The 19985-nt window shown below is 54.1% G+C and overlaps 1 protein-coding gene across 1 annotated transcript in view; it reads left to right on the forward strand.

Annotated features, from left to right (window-relative positions):
* Positions 1 to 242: 242 nt before the first annotated feature.
* The window catches only part of SPRED1 (sprouty related EVH1 domain containing 1), a 71555-nt gene continuing 51812 nt past the window's right edge, over positions 243 to 19985 (forward strand). The window contains exon 1 of the mRNA XM_054162123.1: positions 243 to 1438. Coding sequence (XP_054018098.1) covers positions 1407 to 1438 — 32 coding nt within the window. The 5' untranslated portion in view covers positions 243 to 1406. The remainder of the gene's footprint in view (positions 1439 to 19985) is intronic.

The raw sequence follows: 19985 nt of genomic DNA on the forward strand, positions 1-19985 counted from the left end.
AGCCAGCTCCAGCTCCCCCGCCCCGGGCTGAAGCTAAGCGGGGGCCCGGGACGCGGAGAGGGAGCAGCCCCCATCCCCCGCCCAGAGCGCCCCGAGGGCTCCCCTGCTCCGCTCCCTGGGCGCAGGAAGGAAGACGTTGCGGGAAGCCGAAGTATCCCTCCGCGGCGGCGGCGGCGTGCGTGTGCGCGCGCGCGCGTGCCGGCGGCTCCTCGGGCCGCGCGTGAGGCAGCGCCGAGGGGAGGGAACTACTTTCAGGAAACTCGCGCGCGGGGCAGGCGGCGGGCGCCGCGGGGAGGGCGGCGGCGCGGGGCCAAGGGGCTTGCGTTCTGCCCCCTCGCCCGTCCCTCGCCTCCCTCCCTCCCTCTCCCCCGTGGTTATTTTGGATCAAGCTGTGGCGGCGGAAGGAGCTTGAAGTCAACGCTTCCGCCCAGTTTTCCTGTGAGGAGGCGGCGGCGGCCGCTGCTGCTGCGAGGAGCCGAGGCGGCGGCGGCCGCTAATGGAGTTGGTGCCGGGGAGGGAGCGCGGCCGCTGAACTTCTGCGCTGAAGCTTTCTCCCTCCTCTTCCCCTCGTCCTTCGGCCGGGGGGCTCCTGGCTCGGCCCGGCAGCTCCTCTTCCCCTCCCTCCCCGTCCCTTTCCTCGCACAAACAGCCGTGACGCATCCTCTCTCTCTCCCTCTCCTCCGTTCCCCCCTCCTCTCCTTCCCACCCCCAGGCTGGTTTAAAACGCCTCCCTCCCCCCGTCACCAGCCTTCTCCTTGGGGCCGGCTCGTCCTCCCTGCGCAGTGCTCGGCGTCGCTTTGGAAGGGGTGGGAGAGCCCAGCCGAGCCGCTCAGCCCCCCTCTCTCTTCCCCCCTCTCCCCCCCCGCCCCCTTTCCCGCCCCAGCCTGTGGCGGCTCCGGTGTCTGGAGGAATTTGTGCCGCCGCCTGCCCCGGCTGGGCGCGGGAGGCGGCCGAGCAGCGGCAGGAGGGCCACGGCGAAGGAAGGCTGCAGCGGGAGATGAGCTGCAGCGGGAGGACGGTGCGGTGCAGCTTTTTGCGGCGGGGAGCCCTCCCTTGTCTCCAGCACTCCGTTTCCCTTTAAGTGGGAGCAGCTCGAGAGGAGAAGATCTGTGGTTGTTGCTGCTGTTTCCACCGCTGCCTTCACCACCACCACCATCATCATCATCATCATCATCTCTTAAAGACAGGGGAAATACATTCCGGCGCCGGACAAGGATTTCATGTTTGCAGGATAAAGATCGCTGCCTTCCCCCTCCCTCTCCTTCGCTTTGCCACACTGCCCGTGCCCTGGCCGGGGGCGGCAGACCGTGGGGGGGTAACAATGGTGAAGTTTCTGGTGAGTTCTGGCTGCGCCCTGGCTGCGTCGGTGCTGCTCCGTCTCCCTGTCGGATCGCGGTGAGGAGAAAATGAGCGAAGAGACGGCGACTTCTAACAACGAGTAAGCGCCCGTTCCCCCCCCTCGCCCTCGCCGCCGCGGCTCTCCCTTCCGCCTGGGGCTGGGGCTCGGCGCGTCCCCTCCCGTCCCCCCGAGCTCCGCGCCCCGCGGGGCCTCTGCCCGCGCACGTACGTGTCCTGGCCTCCCCCTGCGCATACTGCGCAGTTCTGCTCGCGTACATGGAAGCCCAGGAGGCTTCTTCTTTGTGAAGGAGCTTGGTGGAGAAGGGCTGCGAGCCCGGAGGCCAGCAAAGCGTGCTTTAATTAAAGCCCGGTAGAAAACGGTGGCAGGTAACGATGGTGTCGTGGGAAGCGGGAGGATGGGTTTGGAATGCCCAGCGAGGTATCGGCACGTACCACCTCCGATAATATCCTATTACTTGTGGATATTTCACATGGAAAGTAGTGTGTGGGAGCTTCATCCTGCAGGAAACTGCTCCTGAATTTTAATTGGATGAGTCAGTCAGTGTAAATACAGCTTAAACCTACCCTAAAGCCTTCCCCCCCCCCCTTCTTTCTTTTAATGAGCACTTGGGTTTATTTCCCGGGTTTGGGGTTTTTTTTTGCTTTGATTGTTTGGAGGGTTTTATTTTTAAAAAGGAAAAAAAAAAAACCAGGAAGGGGACAGTTCGAGGATCTCTTAATGTTTTTAATGTGACTGGTTTGGAGGAAATCCAGAGGAGAATGTGTGTGTGTGTGTGTGTGTGCGGCTGTATTCCTCGGCACGTAATCTGCTTTTGAAATACATTTGGGGTCGGAGGGGATAAATATTTGTCCGAAAACGCCCGAGTTCCTTCTGGCATCGGAAGGCAAATATCCAGTATTTGGAAACTTTTCCCGTGTGAGGTTGGAAGCTGCAGGCTCCGAGCTTTCAGCGTTACGATTTGCCATGTCGGCATCTGCTCAGGCGGATTTTATGAATGATGCGGGCGCCGGCCGCGGCCATGGCGATGGGGAGGAGGGAGCCCCTGAGCCCATTGTACGGCTAGGTAGCGGCGGGCGGCTGGGCGAAGAGCGGCCGGCTGACAGGCGGCGGCCGGGGCTCCTCGGGCGAGGAAAGGCGCATTTCCCATTTCGCCGCCTTCCCCCTAGCCCGGGCCGCGTAGCTGCCCCCTGCGCTCCCCAGGCTCGGCGTGTGGGTCCCCGAGGAGCGGCGCGGGCAGAGCCCGGCGGGGCAGCGGCGCGGGGCCGCGGGGGGCAGCCCATGGGGGCAGCGGCGCGGGGCCGGCGGGGGAGCCCGGCGGTGCGGGTGGCGGAGCGGGCCGGGGCAGGCGGGACCCGCTGCGGGGCCGGGAGCCGGGGCCGCCGCCATGTTTCCTTTTTTTGTGAATCGCTCTCATTTGCATACCACAATCCCCATTCATAAAAAAAAAAATAACCCCCCCCAAAAAAAAAGAAAAACCGAGCGGCTGTCATCGCCGCAGCCCTGCGGCCAGGCCTGCCCTGCCCGGCGCCCGGAGCCGCAGCCGCGGGGCCGAGCCGCGGGCGGCCGGCGGCCGGGCGGGCGGGGAAGGTGCCGGGTTCCCGGCGGCAGGAATCGGTGCTGTGGCTGCCTGCTTGTTGACACAGTTCTGTGGGAAATATCGGCTCGGGGAGGTGCTGGGAGCACGTGATCCGCTCCATTCATAAAATACCTGGCTGCCCATTCACAGCGCCGTGCCGCGCCGCGCCGCCGAGCGGACCTGCCGACCGGCAGACCCGCCGAGGCCGCCGCCGCCGCGCCGGCTGCTCGCTCCGCCAGGGCTTATGGCTGCGAGCACGGGAAGTTACTGCGAGAAACGGGGAGGGGAGAGTGGTGTGGTGGGTTGGTGGGTTTTTTTTTCAATGGCTTGTGTTTGTCCTTTTCCTCTGAAGGAGCGTTCGTTCAGAAGCACCTCCTCGCCGTGTCTCTTGACATGAGAGTTCTATTCACCACACGCTGGCATTTTTAGGTTGTTTTGATTTAATTTTTTTTTTCCTTTTCATTTTTTTTGTCCCCCTGCAGAAATACAGATTGCAAAAAAAAAAAAAATACTAAATGAATTATTAAGAACGCGTTTCCAAGGCAGTAAGAGAATCCATTTGGGGGAGCGGGGGGGCGGCGGGGGCTTTCGTTTTTATTGAACAATACCGGCTTACATCGACGAGATAACCGATGTAGTGCAGAAGGAGGAAGTCGGTCGTGCTGAATGAGACCTCTGAAAATGTTGCCCGTTATAAAATGCAGGTAACAGTGGAGGCAACTAAATGGATACAAAGCAGCGCTGCAGTTCGTTTTTCGCCTGCTTTCAGAGTCTCATGGTAACACAGCTATCGCCATTTCTCCTTAACCTGTGTCGTGGCTGGAGAGACCTCTGAAAGGGCACAAGAACAGGCAAATATTTTCTCATGCAGCATAAACTGTTTAGAGGTCAGTGTCTTGGCTCTGATTTTAAATATTTTTGAGACCTTCCAGCAAAACAAAAATGAATGAAACTTAGTGATGAATGATCCCTGAAGCAGGCAACCTATTCGTTTGAGGTAACTGTTTTGTGGTTGCCAGCGTTAAGATGGTGATGTTCAGGGCTCATGAATACACTATTTCATTACCTTAACAAATTACACTAAGGTAATAATTATGCATTTGTGGAGTGGAGGAGGCTTTGTTGTTAGTGCAACCCGAGAGAATGCCAGAAAGATTAGTAACCTTTACTTAAAATGAGAAAGGAAAGCTTATGCAGAGCATCTGGGTTCGGGTTAATTCAGTGCTGCTTTGGAGCTAAACACGTCTAACCTTCTGAAGCACCACACACAGTGCTTTTTTTTCCTCAAAGAATACAATTCTGTTTGTTTTTACTTGGATTGGTAGAATGCCAAGAAATGAACTAAATCTCTTTTTCAGCTCCCATTGCTTTTTCTCACAGCGTTTGTGGTGAGGCCAGAGTCGTCGGTCCCTCTTCGGTGGGTTTTGCACATAGCACAAGCACGTCGCTTCAACCGGCTGGGAGATGGGATTGAAATCCCAGATCAACCCTTTGTGAGAAGGGGGCAGATCTACAAACTGGAATCCAGCATATACTGAAAGTTCACTCTGGTTTTTCGGTGTGATTGATGCCACCCGTGGCCTGGAGTTCACGAGCAAATCCCTTGGCGTATCAGGGCGAATGCGGGGACTTTGCAGTGCATTTCGTGTCCTTGTGGCTACCAGGAATATTCTGGTAACTGAGGGCTCTTCTTTGTCCATGAAACTTCATCTCATGGAGTAAGATAGAAATATTTGTGGTGTCTGGAGTTTGAGCTCAATTAGCAATATTGCAGTCTCGGTGCTGGGGAAAGATGAATGCAAAAGCTGCATTAAGGGCTGCCAGGTTTCGCGTCAGCCATGAATTAGATGGAGAGCAGCCTTGCAGACCCCCAGTTGCCACAGAGGAGCCTTCACTGGCGATTTTGACGTTGTTCTTGCAACAATGTGCCTGTGGCTGTCCTTTGGGTATGAGTTAGACAGGAGCATTTCCGTGCCTCCAGATCACCTCACCTCCCTGAGCGGTGTGCTGCAGGCAGCGTGGTCGGCAGGACCAAGCTGCGGCGTTCACGGGCGCTGTCAGTGTTCCGAGGAAGCAATCGGTTGTGTTCCGTGGGCTCGGCTCTCTGCTCGTGCAACCTAACGTCACGTCAGAGCAGGCAGGTCAGCAAGCACTGACCCAAATGCCTGCCGTGGTGGCAGCTCTTGTGGCTGTCTAGAAGTGCTAGTGCATCAGGTAGAGCAGAATAACTGCGAGGGTCTGTAGTCCCCATTCAGGAGGGATGAATGATGGCAGGCTTAAGATGGAGTCTGAGGTGCTGCTACTGAAAAGTAGGAGCGCTGCTTCACTGGCTTGTTTACTTCCCTCTGTCTTGCAGGTGGCCTCTTTCTCTTTCAGGCAATGCTTGTGCTCTTGAATTCCATTCAGAGTTGGTTTGCCATCCTCTGTTTGGCTCTTTTTTTGCAGCTCCAGACTATCATGTGCTAATTGTCTTGCTACACAAATGCAGGTAGTCTTGTACTCATTTGCCTACATCACTTAATTCAAGAGATTATAAATGGAAGGAACGTGGGGTGTATACTAATGCCGAGTGCTTAGCAGCCTCTGGATGAGGATGTTATTAGCATCCTCAAATGTTGATTTGAGAGAAGTAAAGCTGGACTAAATATTTCAAATGCTTCCCATTTATGCCTCAGATCTCCTTCTATTGCAAGAGACCTAATGCTGAGAGGGGAACATGAAATCATATCACAGAAAGTAAAGCCAGCTGGTTTGCTTTGATTAGTGGTGGGAGGGTTTTAACCCTGATCCAGCAGGCTGATTTTCCTTCTGCTCTTTAGGGCATAGACTTTGGAATTCTTCGTCCCTTAATGTAAGGAATTCAACAGAATATGATGGAAAGGAGTCAGCTGTGTTATTGTTTCATTTGGGTTTGGTTATTTTGTTAATTTTTTTCATCAAAATCATCTTCTGGACCAGTTGATCAGGAAATGATTGCAGTGCTGACAGGCTTTTCTTTGGGGGAAATGGCTCTCTGTAGGGTCCTGGGGAGGCTTTCCCCATGCTTCCATGGCTTTAGGCTATGTGGCACTGTTCTGAGGGTGCAACTGAATTTGCCTGTTGCATAATCTGGTAGTCAGGAGATAGAGTGTTGCTGTTGGTGGTGTTTAATTTATTTCACTTTGATTTTTTTTGTAGTGTTCACCTTAGCAACATTCCTTGATTGCTGAGATGCTGCAGGGAAGTGCTCTCTGGATGCTGCAGCATAACTGGAGCCAGTACTAGAATTAAATATTGGCTACTGCTTTTCTTGATTGTTCATTTAACATGTGAGCTTCTTGGAGTGTGGCATTGAGGATGTTAGGATGTGTTGCAAAAGTAGAGACATCTCTTGCAAGGAATATATGCTGATAGGATCAGCCATCAGAGGGTGGAAGGTGAGGGCACCTCCTGAGCTGGCCAGCCATCAGAGGGTGGAAGGTGAGGGCACCTCCTGAGCTGGCCAGCCATCAGAGGGTGGAAGGTGAGGGCACCTCCTGAGCTGGCCAGCCATCAGAGGGTGGAAGGTGAGGGCACCTCCTGAGCTGGCCAGCCATCAGAGGGTGGAAGGTGAGGGCACCTCCTGAGCTGGCCAGCCATCAGAGGGTGGAAGGTGAGGGCATTCCTGGTGGGTTTTAGCTGACCACTGGCATTTTTGTTGCTTACCCATTGTGGTGTGTACCTGCAGCAATCATCAGAAACAAAAAGCTATTTCTGAGAGTATTGCCAGGAGTTCTAAAAGGAGCCAGAGGAAATGCTGGTGTCTTTTGGAGGGGTTTACTCCCCTGCTTCAGAAGAACTAACTGTGATGCAGCATAGACTATCTGCTGTCTGAAATGGTGGTGTTCTGATGCTTGCTTTCTCCCTCTCACTCTTCCTTCTGAACTGAATAGGTTGCAATTTCCTTAATGAAATCTGAGGGGCTGCTGGGAGCTGCCATGTTGTTAAGGATCCCAGTTTCATTATGGGTATATGGGAATGGAACTGCTGTGGTCTTTTTCCTCTCTCCCATACACAGACATTCCACAGAACCACAGAATGTCAGGGGCTGGAAGGGACCTGGAAAGATCATCCAGTCCAACCCCCCTGGCAGAGCAGCATCAGCAGCATTTCAAGCAAGCAAATTTTAGCCAGCACAGTTACTGAGTGGCTGGAACTGATCCTAAACCAAATGAATGGCCCTTGGAAACCTAAACTTTCTTCCTGCATTGAAAATACTCACTGCTCTCTCTGAAAGCACCTGATGTTGGGAAAGTCCTTCCTTAATTGTTGGCCATTCATATGATAAATATATTGCCAATGAAACTCAAGAATCTGTAAACACATTGGCAGCTTTCTTGTGTTGTGTCCTTTCAGCTGCTTTGTTAGGTGTCTCTAACCACTGCTCCACTGAAATCCTCTTCAGCTGTGAGTGGTTTCTGAGGGAAGCAAGGGGCTTGCTTGCTCTTTTGGAATGCTTCATTGCTATCTATTTCTAGACTCAAGACAACAGCAATAGAATCACAGAACTGTCAGGGCTGGAAGGGACCCCAAGGCTCAGCCAGTTCCAACCCCCCTGCCATGGGCAGGGACACCTCACACCACAGCAGGTTGCTCACAGCCACCTCCAACCTGGCTGCAAACACCTCCAGGCAGGAGGCTTCCACCACCTCCCTGGGCAGCCTGTGCCAGGCTCTCACCACCCTCCTGGGGAACAACTTCTTCCTCACATCCAATCTAAGAGCTGCTCTCTCAAGCTAAACATCAGCTCAGAGGATTTCTTCAGGGCTTGTGACCAGGTGACTTGCTGGATTGCCAGACTTCTTCCTTCCTCACCCAGGAATATCACAAACAGCAAGGGCCAGCGTTTTCAAACACAGAAATTGACACATCTGAGAAGGATGAAATGAGAAGGAAGGAAGGAAGAAAAGAAGGAAAAGATCTTCACCACCTGCCTGTTAAGGTGCTTTAGATGGTTCAGCAGTACCCATTTGGGGAATTCTTGTGTGGTACACACATGAAAAATACTTTCTTCAGAATGGAAGTTGGGTATGGGGCAGCAATGCAGAGTGGAGCACAGCAAGTGCTGCCCGTGGCCTATTTTCCCCTCTTTGAAGTCATGAGTCCTTAGAATAAAACATGCTTGTGATCTCCTTGCCTGTACAGATGCCTTCATCACATGCAGGCTCTCTGCTTATCATTGTTCTCATCATTTATTTTCCCTACTTTATTTGGAGCAGGGGGAGTTAGGGCCTGCAACTGTGTAGGAAGGCAGTTATTATTTAATCAGAGACACATTTATAAACCATTTGAGTACTCAGAGCACTTTAAATGCACTTCTTTCCCCCTCCTGCTCCCTTAGTATACACAAAGATTTCCTGCTCCTTGCTTTTATTTGTTGGGGTCTGGGGGTTTTATTTCCCCCCTCTTAAATGTATTTTCTTAACACTCACCAGAGGCTGGTGTCACAGATCACAGCAAGAACAGGAAGCAGGAGATGAACTGGAAAAGGGGTGAAAACACAGGCACTCAAAATGTCTGCTGCCTTCCTGGGAGTGAAGTGCTGCTGGGGCCCAGCCCAGCCTGGGAGAGGCAGACTGCTTCCCAGCACAGACAGTGGTCAAGCAGCAGAGGTGGCAACGTTTACCTTTGAGCCACATACCACACACACACCATGATACCGCCTCATGGAGGAGGAAGAGCCCCAGGGAGCAGTGCCAGGCAAGGGGTCTTACAAGGTCACATGCCAAGCACTAGCTAAAAACAACCCCCCCATAGATATATAGATATTCTCTTATGGAGTACAGGAGCAGTACAGCCACCAGCCTTGCTTAACATCTTTGTGAGTGCTATGGACACTGGCACTGAGTGCACCCTCAGCAGGGTTGCTGATGACACCAAGCTGTGTGGTGCAGCTGACAGCTGGAGGGAAGGGATCCATCCAGGGGGACCTGGACAGGCTGCAGAGCTGAGCCCATGACAGCATCAGGAGGTTCAACAAGACCAAGGGCAAGGTCCTGCAGCTGGATCAGGGCAATCCCAGGCACTGCTGTAGGCTGGGCAGGGACTGGCTTGAGAGCAGCCCTGAAGAAAAGGACCTGGGGGTGCTGGGGGAGGAGAAGCTCAACAGGAGCCAGCAGTGAGCACTTGCAGCCCAGAGAGCCAAGCAGAGCCTGGGCTGCAGCAAGAGAAGTGTGGCCAGCAGGGCCAGGGAGGGGATTCTGCCCCTCTGCTCCACTCTGCTGAGACCACAGCTGCAGCTCTGGGGCCAGTTCTGGAGCCTCTGTTCCAGGAAGGATCTGGAGGTGCTGGAAGGTGTCCAGAGAAGGGCCATGAGGAGGAGCAGAGGGCTGGAGCTGCTCTGCTGTGAGGACAGACAGATTGCACAACTTGGGGTTGTGCAATCTGGAGAAGAGAAGGCTCCGAGACCACCTAATTGTGGCCTTCCAGGATCTGCAGGGGGCTCCAAGCAAGCTGGGGAGGGACTTTTGGGGGTGTCAGGGAGTGATAGGACTGGGGGGGATGGAGCAAAACTAGAAGTGGGGAGATTGAGATTGGCTGTGAGGAAGAAGTTGTTGCCCATGAGGGTGGTGAGAGCCTGGCACAGGCTGCCCAGGGAGGTGGTGGAAGCCTCCTGCCTGGAGGTGTTTGCAGCCAGGCTGGAGGTGGCTGTGAGCAACCTGCTGCAGTGTGAGGTGTCCCTGCCCATGGCAGGGGGTTGGAACTGGCTGATCCTTGAGGTCCCTTCCAAGCCTGACAGCTCTGTGATTCTGTGATAATATGCAAAAAACCTTTGAGGTTGCTCTCTTTAATTTTGCAAGATGCAAAGAAAAGCCATGGCAACAAAACCAAAACCACACACAGAGGGAAAAAAACAAGCAAACAAACAAACAAAGACAAACCAACCTAAAAAATGCCTGTAGGAGAACTTATGCTTGCTGGTACCAGTGGTACCTAAAGAGTTTGCCAAGGGAGTGCCCAGCTGTGACATGAGATGCTTGAGCAGTGAGATTCTTGCAGAAAATAGAGTAATAAAATCCCTGTGAGTAAGAGCTATGAATGAGAGCAAGGAATAGCACAGCATCACAGCATCACCAGGGTTGGAAGAGACCTCAAAGATCATCGAGTCCAACCTGTCACCACAGACCTCACGACTAGACCATGGCACCAAGTGCCACATCCAATCCCCTCCTGAACACCTCCAGGGACGGTGACTCCACCACCTCCCTGGGCAGCACATCCCAATGACGAACGACTCGCTCAGTGAAGAACTTTCTCCTCACCTCGAGTCTAAACCTCCCTTGGCACAGCTTGAGGCTGTGTCCTCTTGTTCTGGTGCTGGGTGCTAGAGAGAAGAGACCAACCCCCACCTGGCTACAACCTCCCTGCAGGGAGCTGTAGAGGGCAATGAGGTCACCCCTGAGCCTCCTCTTCTCCAGGCTGAGCAACCCCAGCTCCCTCAGCCTCTCCTCACAGGGCTGTGCTCAAGGCCTCTCCCCAGCCTTGTTGCCCTTCTCTGGACACCTTCAAGTCTCTCGATGTCCTTCCTAAACTGAGGGGCCCAGAACTGGACACAGCTCTCAAGGTGTGGCCTAACCAATGCAGAGTCCAGGGGCACAATGACCTCCCTGCTCCTGCTGGCCACACTATTCCTAATGCAGGTCAGGATGCCCTTGGCCCTCTTGGCCACCTGGGCACACTGCTGGCTCATGTTTAGGCGGCTGTCACTCAGCACCCCCAGGTCCCTCTCTGGGAGCTCTCAGCCACTCAGACCCACTCAGACTGCCTGGGCTCTCCTCTCCAACCACCAGTGCTTAGGCAGTGCCCGTTTCCCTCAGCCCCTTGCCTCCCTTGCTGCTCATCGGGCGCCAGGGACGCGGCCTGCGCCTGCTGAGCTCTCAGCGCTGGTGCTGGGCGCTGCCTCTGAGCAGCGTGGCAGCTCTGGGCATGCTAAGGCTGCAAAGCAAAGCAGAGTGCTGGCAGGCCTGGTGCAGGCTCTTCTCCTTTATTTGTGTCTGCACTGCAGCCTGGGTTTAGTCTTTCCCCTTCAGGTTTCAACTGTGGGGGGGTTCAGCTGTTGGGAGTGCTGCTGTGTCTCTCCCCAGCCGTGGAGCCTGCTGGTGGTTGTGTTCATGCTGGTGGTTGTGTTCATGCTGGTGGTTGTGTTCTCTCTGCTGGCAGAGTTTTCTTCCATGCTCCTCTGAAAGTTGGGGGATTCACACACACACACACACACACACACACACCCAGTTTGAGAAAAGCTCCCTTAAATGTGGTTTGAGCAGCTGAGGGAGCAATACTTTTGTTTATGTGCAGCTTGCTATAGGTTTGGTTCTTTTAAGGTGATAATGTGGCCGGCAGGAGCAGGGAGGTCATCCTGCCCTGTGCTCAGCACTGGTTAGGACACACCTGGAGTCCTGTATCCAGTTCTGGGACCCTCAATTTATGAAGGACATTGAGACGCTTGAACATGTCCAGGGAAGGACAATGAGGCTGGGGAGAGGTCTGGAGCACAGCCCTGTGAGGAGAGGCTGAGGGAGCTGGGGTTGCTCAGCCTGGAGAAGAGGAGGCTCAGGGGAGACCTTCTTGCTCTCTCCAACTCCCTGAAGGGAGGTTGTAGCCAGGTGGGGGTTGGTCTCTTCTCCCAGGTACCCAGCACCAGAACAAGAGGACACAGTCTCAAGCTGTGCCAGGGGAGGTTTAGGCTGGAGGTGAGGAAGAAATTCTTCCCAGCAAGAGAGACTGGCCATTGGGATGTGCTGCCCAGGGGGGTGGTGGAGTCACCATCACTGGAGGTGTTTAGGAAGAGCCTGTTTGAGGCCCTTGGTGCCATGGTTTAGTTGATCAGCTGGTGCTGGGTGCTAGGTTGGACTGGATGATCTCTGAGGTCTATTCCAACCTGGTTGATTCTGTGTTGTGTAAAATGAGGCTGTTACTGCCCAGCTCATTTTATGCATTAAGGCCCATGGAAGGTCCTGACTGAATCTCACTTCATCATCTACTTCTTTCAGCCTCCAGAAGACTTTTTGATGGATGCAGAGCCACTGCCTCAGCAGTCTCATGATCATCTCCAGCACAGCATTTTCATGCTTTCTCTATTTGTACTGAGCAGGTCTAGCTTAAAATAATCTTGTATTGTCTTAGCTGTATTCAACTTGACACATCCTCTAGAAGAGCCCCCATATGCACCTTAAAATGTACATGCTTTGTTACTATGGTGATGGGAAGGAATCGTGCATCTGAGCAGCCCTGCCTCAGGGAATGCAGGCTCTGCAGAAGCCACAGGAGCACAGCAGCTTAGGGGTTGAAGGCACCCAAAAAGATCATGGAGTCCAACCCCCTGCCAGAGCAGGAGCATAGAATCCAGCACAGGTCACACAGAGCACATCCAGATGGGGCTGGAAAGGCTCCAGAGAAGGAGACTCCACAACCTCTCTGGGCAGCCTGCTCCAGGGCTCTGGGACCCTCACAGGGAAGAAGTTCCTCCTTGTGTTGAGCTGGAGCCTCCTGTGCTGCAGCTTGCACCCATTGCTCCTTGTCCTAGATCAGTTCAGCTTTTTTGCCTTGGGTCACTGCAAATGGAGTCAGTGCCCATAGCTCCAGCCCAGCCTCCCAGCTACAGGCAGCCTGAGGGAATCTTCTTGTGGCATTAGAGCCTTTGATGTTTTCAGGTGGTTTGGGAGAGCCAAGAGGACTTCTTGGAAATGAGTTCAGAAGGAGCTGAGGTAGTGTTGCCTCTGCTGAGACCTCACCTGCAGGGCTGCATCCAGCTCTGCAGCCATCAGCACAGGAAGGAGCTGGACCTGTTGGAGAGGGTCCAGAGGAGGGCATGAAAATGCTCAGGGGGTTGGAGCAGCTCTGCTACAAGGACAGGCTGAGGGAGCTGGGGGTGTTCAGCCTGGAGAAGAGAAGGCTCCAGGCAGACCTAACAGCAGCCTGCCAGGACCTGAAAGGGCTCCAGGAAGGCTGCAGAGGGACTGTTCCCAAAGGCCTGCAGGGACAGCACCAGGGCCAATGGTTTGAAATGAGAGCAGAGCAGATTGAGATTGGATGTGAGGAACAAGTTCTGCACCAGGAGGCTGCTGGAACACTGCAGCAGGTTGCCCAGGGAGGTGGTTGAGGCTCCATCCCTGGAGCTATTCCAGGTGAGGCTGGGCAGGGCTGTGAGCAACCTGATGCAGTGGAGGATGTCCCTGCTGAGTGCAGGGGGGTTGGACTGGATGAGCTTTGGAGGTCTCTTCCAGCCTGCCCCATTCTGTGAGTCTGTGATTCTCATGTGCTTCCAATGTCCTGTGTGAGGTGCTCAAAGTGCTCTGCAGGGTGCAGAGGGGATGCTTGTGCAGGCTTGGGGTGTGACACACAACCAGGGGGGTTGGTCTTGGCACTCCCTGGGTGCAGGGCTCAGGAATTCACTGCCTTTCATTTCTGCTTTGGCTGCCTGCAAGTCCTGCAGAGGGAGAATATGTTCAGATCCCTTGCCCTGGAGCACAGAGGAAAGCAGGAGCTCTTCCTGGTGTCAGCTGAGGTCTGGAACCAGAACAGGTCTGGTCAAGGAAGCTGTCTCACAACAAGACAGGAATTTAGAGTGCTGTAGCTCAGTGTGGGCTCATTTCCTGGGGGGGCTTTAATCCTCCTTCTTCTGGAGCAAGTTGTGGTTAACTAGGGGAAAACTGATAAACTCAGCTGTGTGATTACAGAGGCTTTGCAGGTTCTCCTCTCTTGCCTTCTCTGCTGTACCTTCTTGGAACTCTCACTTCCTCCACTTAGGTTTGGGGTTTTAGAGTAGAATTAACCAGGTTGGAAAAGACCTCAGAGGTCATCCAGTCCAACCTAGCACCCAGCACCATCTCATCAACTAAACCAAGGCACCAAGAGCCAAGCACAGCCTGGGCTGCAGCAAGAGAAGCAGAGCCAGCAGGGCCAGGGAGGGGATTCTGCCCCTCTGCTCCACTCTGCTGAGACCACAGCTGCAGCTCTGGGGCCAGTTCTGGAGCCCCTAGGACAGGAAGGCTCTGGAGGTGCTGGAAGGTGTCCAGAGAAGGGCCATGAGGATGAGCAGAGGGCTGGAGCTGCTCTGCTGTGAGGACAGACTGAGGGAGTTGGGGTTGTGCAGTCAGGGGAGGAGAGGGCTCCCAGGAGACCTCATTGTGGCCTTCCAGGATCTGCAGGGGGCTCCAAGCAAGCTGGGGAGGGACTTTTGGGGGTGTCAGGGAGGGATAGGACTGGGGGGGATGGAGCAAAACTAGAAGTGGGGAGACTGAGATTGGATGTGAGGAAGAAGTTGTTCCCCATGAGGGTGGTGAGAGCCTGGCACAGGCTGCCCAGGGAGGTGGTGGAAGCCTCCTGCCTGGAGGTGTTTGCAGCCAGGCTGGAGGTGGCTGTGAGCAACCTGCTGTGGTGTGAGGTGTCCCTGCCCATGGCAGGGGGCTTGGAACTGGCTGAGCCTTGAGGTCCCTTCCAGCCCTGACAGTTCTGTGACTCCTGGCTCCAACCTCCCTTCAGGGAGTTGCAGAGAGCACTGAGGTCTCCCTGAGCCTCCTTCTTCTCCAGTCTATGCAACCCCACAGAAGGCATTTAAAAGAGAAATGAGCTGCATTCAGTGGCAGATGCAGTGTGAGTGAATAACCTGCCCTGGTGCTGTCATTTTGACACCCAGAACACTCTGTGTAGTTAATAGCCACCTCTTAAGGCACCCAAAGCCCATTCACAGGTGAGAGCAGCTGTTGAAGGAGAGTAGGAGGAGCTTCATTTCCAGATCCACTGAGCTCCTCACTTCTTTGCTTGTCCATGGTGAAACAGATCTGTGGTCTGAAGTGGTTTGGGGAAGGTTTTTGTGACAGATGGTTCAAAACTACAGAGGGGTCAGCTGCAGGAGTTTGCACTCTCCCTTTGAAGATGGTTAAAGAAGGTGGTGAGTGAGGGGTGGAAGGGCTTTGGGCATGCAGTTAAAACCTGCACAAAGTGTGCTGAGCACAGCACAGATTCACAACAATTGAGTACTGGACTTGGTGACCTGAAGATGCTAATGCTGCTGCTGCTGCCTTCAGAGATCAATGCTTCACAGAGCAACTGCCAGGAAGTACCTCACACAAATCCTCCTTGATGTCCTGTCTCTGCCTTTTCCACTTCCTCCCCTTGGTTAAATGCCACAGGCTGCTGTTTCTTCATCAGGAAGGATGAGCTGAGCTGAAATGTGTTTAGCCTGGGGAAGAGGAGGCTGAGGGGAGGCCTTCTTGCCATCTACAACTCCCTGAAGGGAGGTTGTAGCCAGGTGGGGGTTGGTCTCTTCTCCCAGGCAACCTACACCAGAACAAGAGGACACAGCCTCAAGCTGTGCCAGGGGAGGTTCAGGCTGGAGGTGAGGAAGAAATTCTCCCCAGCAAGAGAGATTGGCCCTTGGGATGTGCTGCCCAGGGAGGTGGTGGAGCCCCCATCCTTGGAGGTGTTTAAGAAGAGCCTGGCTGAGGCCCTTGGTGCCATGGTTTAGTTGCTCAGATGGTGCTGGGTGCTAGGCTGGACTGGATGATCTCTGAGGTCTTTTCCAACCTGGCTGATTCTGTACTCTTTCTTCATTCTTTGGTGCACAGCTTTGCCATGTGGTTATTTGATTCTTTTTACCTCAGCAGTGATTTTCTTTCCTTGCCTTCTGTGTTACTGATACCAGAACTGCATCTGCAGGCATTCAGAAGTTGAAGCTCAGGGAGATTTCTGTGCTGAATTTTTAACCTTGAGCTATAGTTTGCTGTTCATGTTTGCATGTCACAACTTGAAATCAGTCTGTCCTAGGCTGCAGCCAGAGCAGTGTGGGCAGAGAGGGCAAGAAAGGGGATTCTGCCCCTTGGCTCTGTTCTGCTCAGACCTCACCTCCAATCCTGCCTCCAGCTCTGGTGTCCCCAGCAGGAGAAGGACACAGAGCTGCTGGAGAGAGTCCAGAGGAGGGCCAGAAAGGTGATCCAAGGGCTGGAGCAGCTCTGCTGTGAGCACAGGATGAGGAGCTGGGGGGGTGCAGCCTGGAGAGGAGAAGTCTCTGGGGGTAGCATTGGCCAGAGACCTGATGGAGTGGGGAGGGGATTGCCTCCAACCTGTGTTCAGTAGTGGCTGGCTCCTTTAGTGCTTGGAAGGTGCCTCTTTAGGAGGTGCTGGTTTCACTGGACACACCTGAGGTGCAAGCAAAAGCATCTCTTGATGATGAGTTAGGTAAATACTTCAACATTCTTCTGTGTTCCAGGTTCCTGTAGGCCTAGCTGTCAGTTTTGTGCACCAAACAAGATGTGCTTCATAGAAGCACAGGAATGCAGGAATTGCAAGCTCTGGCTGTGGCATCACATGGCTTTGAGAGAGATGCTGAGTATTTTCTGTTACCTTTTCCCCCCCTCATTGCTGTTAGTGTGACTCTCCTCCTCTCCTCTGCCCCTGGCAGACCCCATGTGGAGCACTGTGTCCAGTTCAATTCAGGCAAGATGTTGAGCAGCTGGAAGGTGTCCTGAGAAGGGCAGCAAAGCTGGGGAGGGGTCTGGAGCACAGCCCTGGGAGGAGAGGCTGAGGGAGCTGGGGTTGCTTAGCCTGGAGAAGAGGAGGCTCAGGGGAGACCTCATTGCTCTCTGCAACTGCCTGAAGGGAGGTTGTAGCCAGGTGGGGGTTGGTCTCTTCTCCCAGGCAGCCAGCACCAGAACAAGAGGACACAGTCTCAAGCTGTGCCAGGGGAGGTTTAGGCTGGAGGTGAGGAAGAAATTCTTCCCAGCAAGAGAGATTGGCCATGGGAATGTGCTGCCCAGGGAGGTGGTGGAGTCACCATCCCTGGAGGTGGTTAGGAAGAGCCTGGATGAGGCACTTGGTGCCATGGTTTAGTTGATGAGATGGTGCTGGGTGATAGGTTGGAGTTGATCTCTGAGGTCTTTTCCAAGCTGGTTAATGCTGCATTCTGTACTCAGTTGTGGTGCCCCCAGCATAAGAAGCACATGGAACTGCTGGGGAGGGGCCAGAGCAGGGCCATGGACGTGATCAGGAGGCTGCAGCACCTCTCCTGTGGGGACAGTCTGAGGGAGTTGGGCTTGTTCAGCCTGGAGAAGAAGGTTCTGGAGAGACCTGGTAGTGACCTTCCAGTACCTGAAAGGGAGCTACAGAAGAGCTGGGTAGGGACTTATACAAGGGGCTTGTAGTGATAGGACAAAAGGGAATGGATTGAAGCTTGAGGAGGGCAGATTTAGACTGGAGATTAGGACCAAACTCTCAGCACAGTGAGGGTGGTGAGAGCCTGGCACAGGCTGCCCAGGGAGGTGGTGGAAGCCTCATGCCTGGAGGTGTTCAAGGCCAGGGTGGCTGAATCCATCATCAGTCTGGTCTAGTGGAAGGTGTCCTGGGCCCATGGCAGGGGGCTTGGACTAGATGATCTGTGAGGTCCCTTCCATTCCAAACCATTCTATGAGTCTATGAATGTCTTAGAAGTAAACCACACCAGGGCTGTCCTTGCATCACTTTCTCAGCTGTGGAATCCTGGTGATGTATCAGCAGGGTCTTGTTCTGTCAAGGTTGGATTAGAGAGATGAAGGTGTTGGATCAAAATAAGGCAGAGTTGGATGGAAGGGCACAAGTCAGCCTGGTGTGAGTGCTACCTGCAGCTACACCAGCTGGTAGGGCTTTCCCCCCTCCCCTTCACTAGAGCTGAGCCTGCTGCTGAGCCAGACCTGCTGCTTCAGCTGGGGCTGGCACAAGCAGTAGTGGTCTCCACCATTCCTTTAACCACAAATGGCACTGGCAGCTACCACAGTTCCCCTGCTTTGCTCAGCCTTATCCTTGCTAGAAGTCAAAGTGAAAGGCAGTAGAGGCAGTGTGACAATGCTGAAGAGCTGAAGGCTGACATGGGGAGAAATGGAAGGCCTGGTTTTAGGTACACATTTAAAAGTCAATTAGGCAAACTGCTGGCATTAAGCTTCTAAAATAGTTTCAGATGCTCCTCTTTGCTGCTTGAAAGCTCTTTGTGGGAGCAGACTTGGAAGATTTGGGTTTCTTCTTCATTTAAATGTAGGCTGAACAGGAGCCAGCAGTGTGCCCAGGTGGCCAAGAAGGCCAAGGGCATCCTGGCCTGCACCAGCACTAGTGTGGCCAGCAGGAGCAGGGAGGTCATTCTGCCCTGTGCTCAGCACTGCTGAGGCCACACCTAGAGTCCTGTGTCCAGTTCTGGGCTCCTCAGGTTAGGAAAGATGTTGAGCTGCTGGAAGGTGTCCAGAGAAGGGCAACAAAGCTGGGGAGGGGTCTGGGGCACAGCCCTGTGAGGAGAGGCTGAGGGAGCTGGGGTTGCTTAGCCTGGAGAAGAGGAGGCTCAGGGGAGACCTTCTTGCTCTCTACAGCTGCCTGAAGGGAGATTGCAGCCAGACGCGGGCTGGTCTCTTCTCCCAGGCAGCCAGCACCAGAACAAGAGGACACAGTCTCAAGCTGTGCCAGGGGAGGTTTAGGCTGGAGGTGAGGAGGAAATTCTTCCCAGCAAGAGAGATTGGCCCTTGGGATGTGCTGCCCAGGGAGGTGGTGGAGTCCCCATCCCTGGAGGTGTTAAAAAAGCTTGGATGTGGCACTTGGAGCCATGGTTTGGCTGTCAGGAGGTGTTAGGTAATAGGTTGGAGTTGATGATCTCTGAGGTCTTTTCCAACCTTACTGATTCTATGATTGCCTGACAGGGCAAGAGGGAAGGGATTGAAGCTTGAGGAAGGTAGATTTAGACTGGAGGTTAGGAAGAAATTCTCACCTCCCTCCCTGGAGGTGTTCAAGGCCAGGTGGCTGAAGCAAGCTGGGCTAGTGGGAGGTGATATCATGGCTCAATGATAGGCTGGACTCAATCACCTCTAAGGTCTTTTCCAATCTGGTTAATTCTATTCCTATCCTATCCTATCCTATCCTATCCTATCCTATCCTATCCTATCCTATCCTATCCTATCCTATCCTATCCTATCCTATCCTATCCTATCCTATTCTATTCTAAATGACCTTTAAGGTCCCTTCCAACCCAAGCCCCCCTGTGAATCTGGGAGCCCTGTTTTCAGTGCCTGTGAGTCCTTTCCTTCTCCTCCCCGTGATGATTTGCTGCCCTGGGAAAGGATCTCCAGTTAGCTACTTTTAAGCCCTAAAAGTGGCCTTGTTCTGTGCTGTGTTTTTAGCTCCCCCCATGCCAGGAGCTGAGCTGCAGTGCCTGAGGGGAAGGGCTCGTGTGCCTTGGCCCCTGGCTACCGAAGGGAGCAGCTCCTCTGCCGGTCCCAGCGCCGCTGGCGGTGCTTGATTCGGCAGGCGCAGGGCGCTGGGCGAGCAGCCCTGCTCAGAGCAGCCAAAAATAGCCCTGCATTAGTCAGCTGGCGTGGGTGCTGCAGCAGAAATGCAGGCAGCAGCCTCTCCTGGTGCAGGGGAAAGAATCCATCACAGCCTATTCAAGTTGCCATTAGCTGACTGCAGGGGGATGTGCATTTCCTGAATCCAGCGCTGCCTCTTCTCCTTCCTTTGATGGCTGGCTGCTTGAAAACGGGTAACTCAGTCATAACTGTGCTGAGATCCTGTTACACCTCTGGGGGTAAAGCTTAGCTGACAGATAATCTGGCTGAGCAAAGCCCTTTTAAGAGAGAATGGTGCTGGACACTAGCTGAACCTTCATAGAACTGTCAGGGTTGGAAGGGACCTCAAGGCTCAGCCAGCTCCAGCCCCCTGCCATGGGCAGGGACACCTCACACCACAGCAGGCTGCTCACAGCCACCTCCAGCCTGGCTGCAAACCTGGCTTCCACCACCTCCCTGGGCAACCTGTGCCAGGCTCTCACCACCCCCATGGGCAACAACTTCTTCCTCACAGCCAATCTGAACCTCCCCACTTCTAGTTTTATTCCATCCCCCCCAGTCCTATCACTCCCTGACACCCTCAAAAATCCCTGCTTGGCTCTCTGGGCTGCAAGTGCTCACTGCTGGCTCCTGTTGAGCTTCTCCTCCCCCAGCACCCCCAGGTCCTTTTCTTTAGGGCTGCTCTCAAGCCAGTCCCTGCCCAGCCTATAGCAGTAGCTGGGGTTGCCCTGCCCCAGCT

The sequence above is a fragment of the Dryobates pubescens genome, chromosome 5, assembly GCF_014839835.1.
Source record: "Dryobates pubescens isolate bDryPub1 chromosome 5, bDryPub1.pri, whole genome shotgun sequence".
In the NCBI taxonomy this organism is placed as follows: domain Eukaryota; kingdom Metazoa; phylum Chordata; class Aves; order Piciformes; family Picidae; genus Dryobates; species Dryobates pubescens.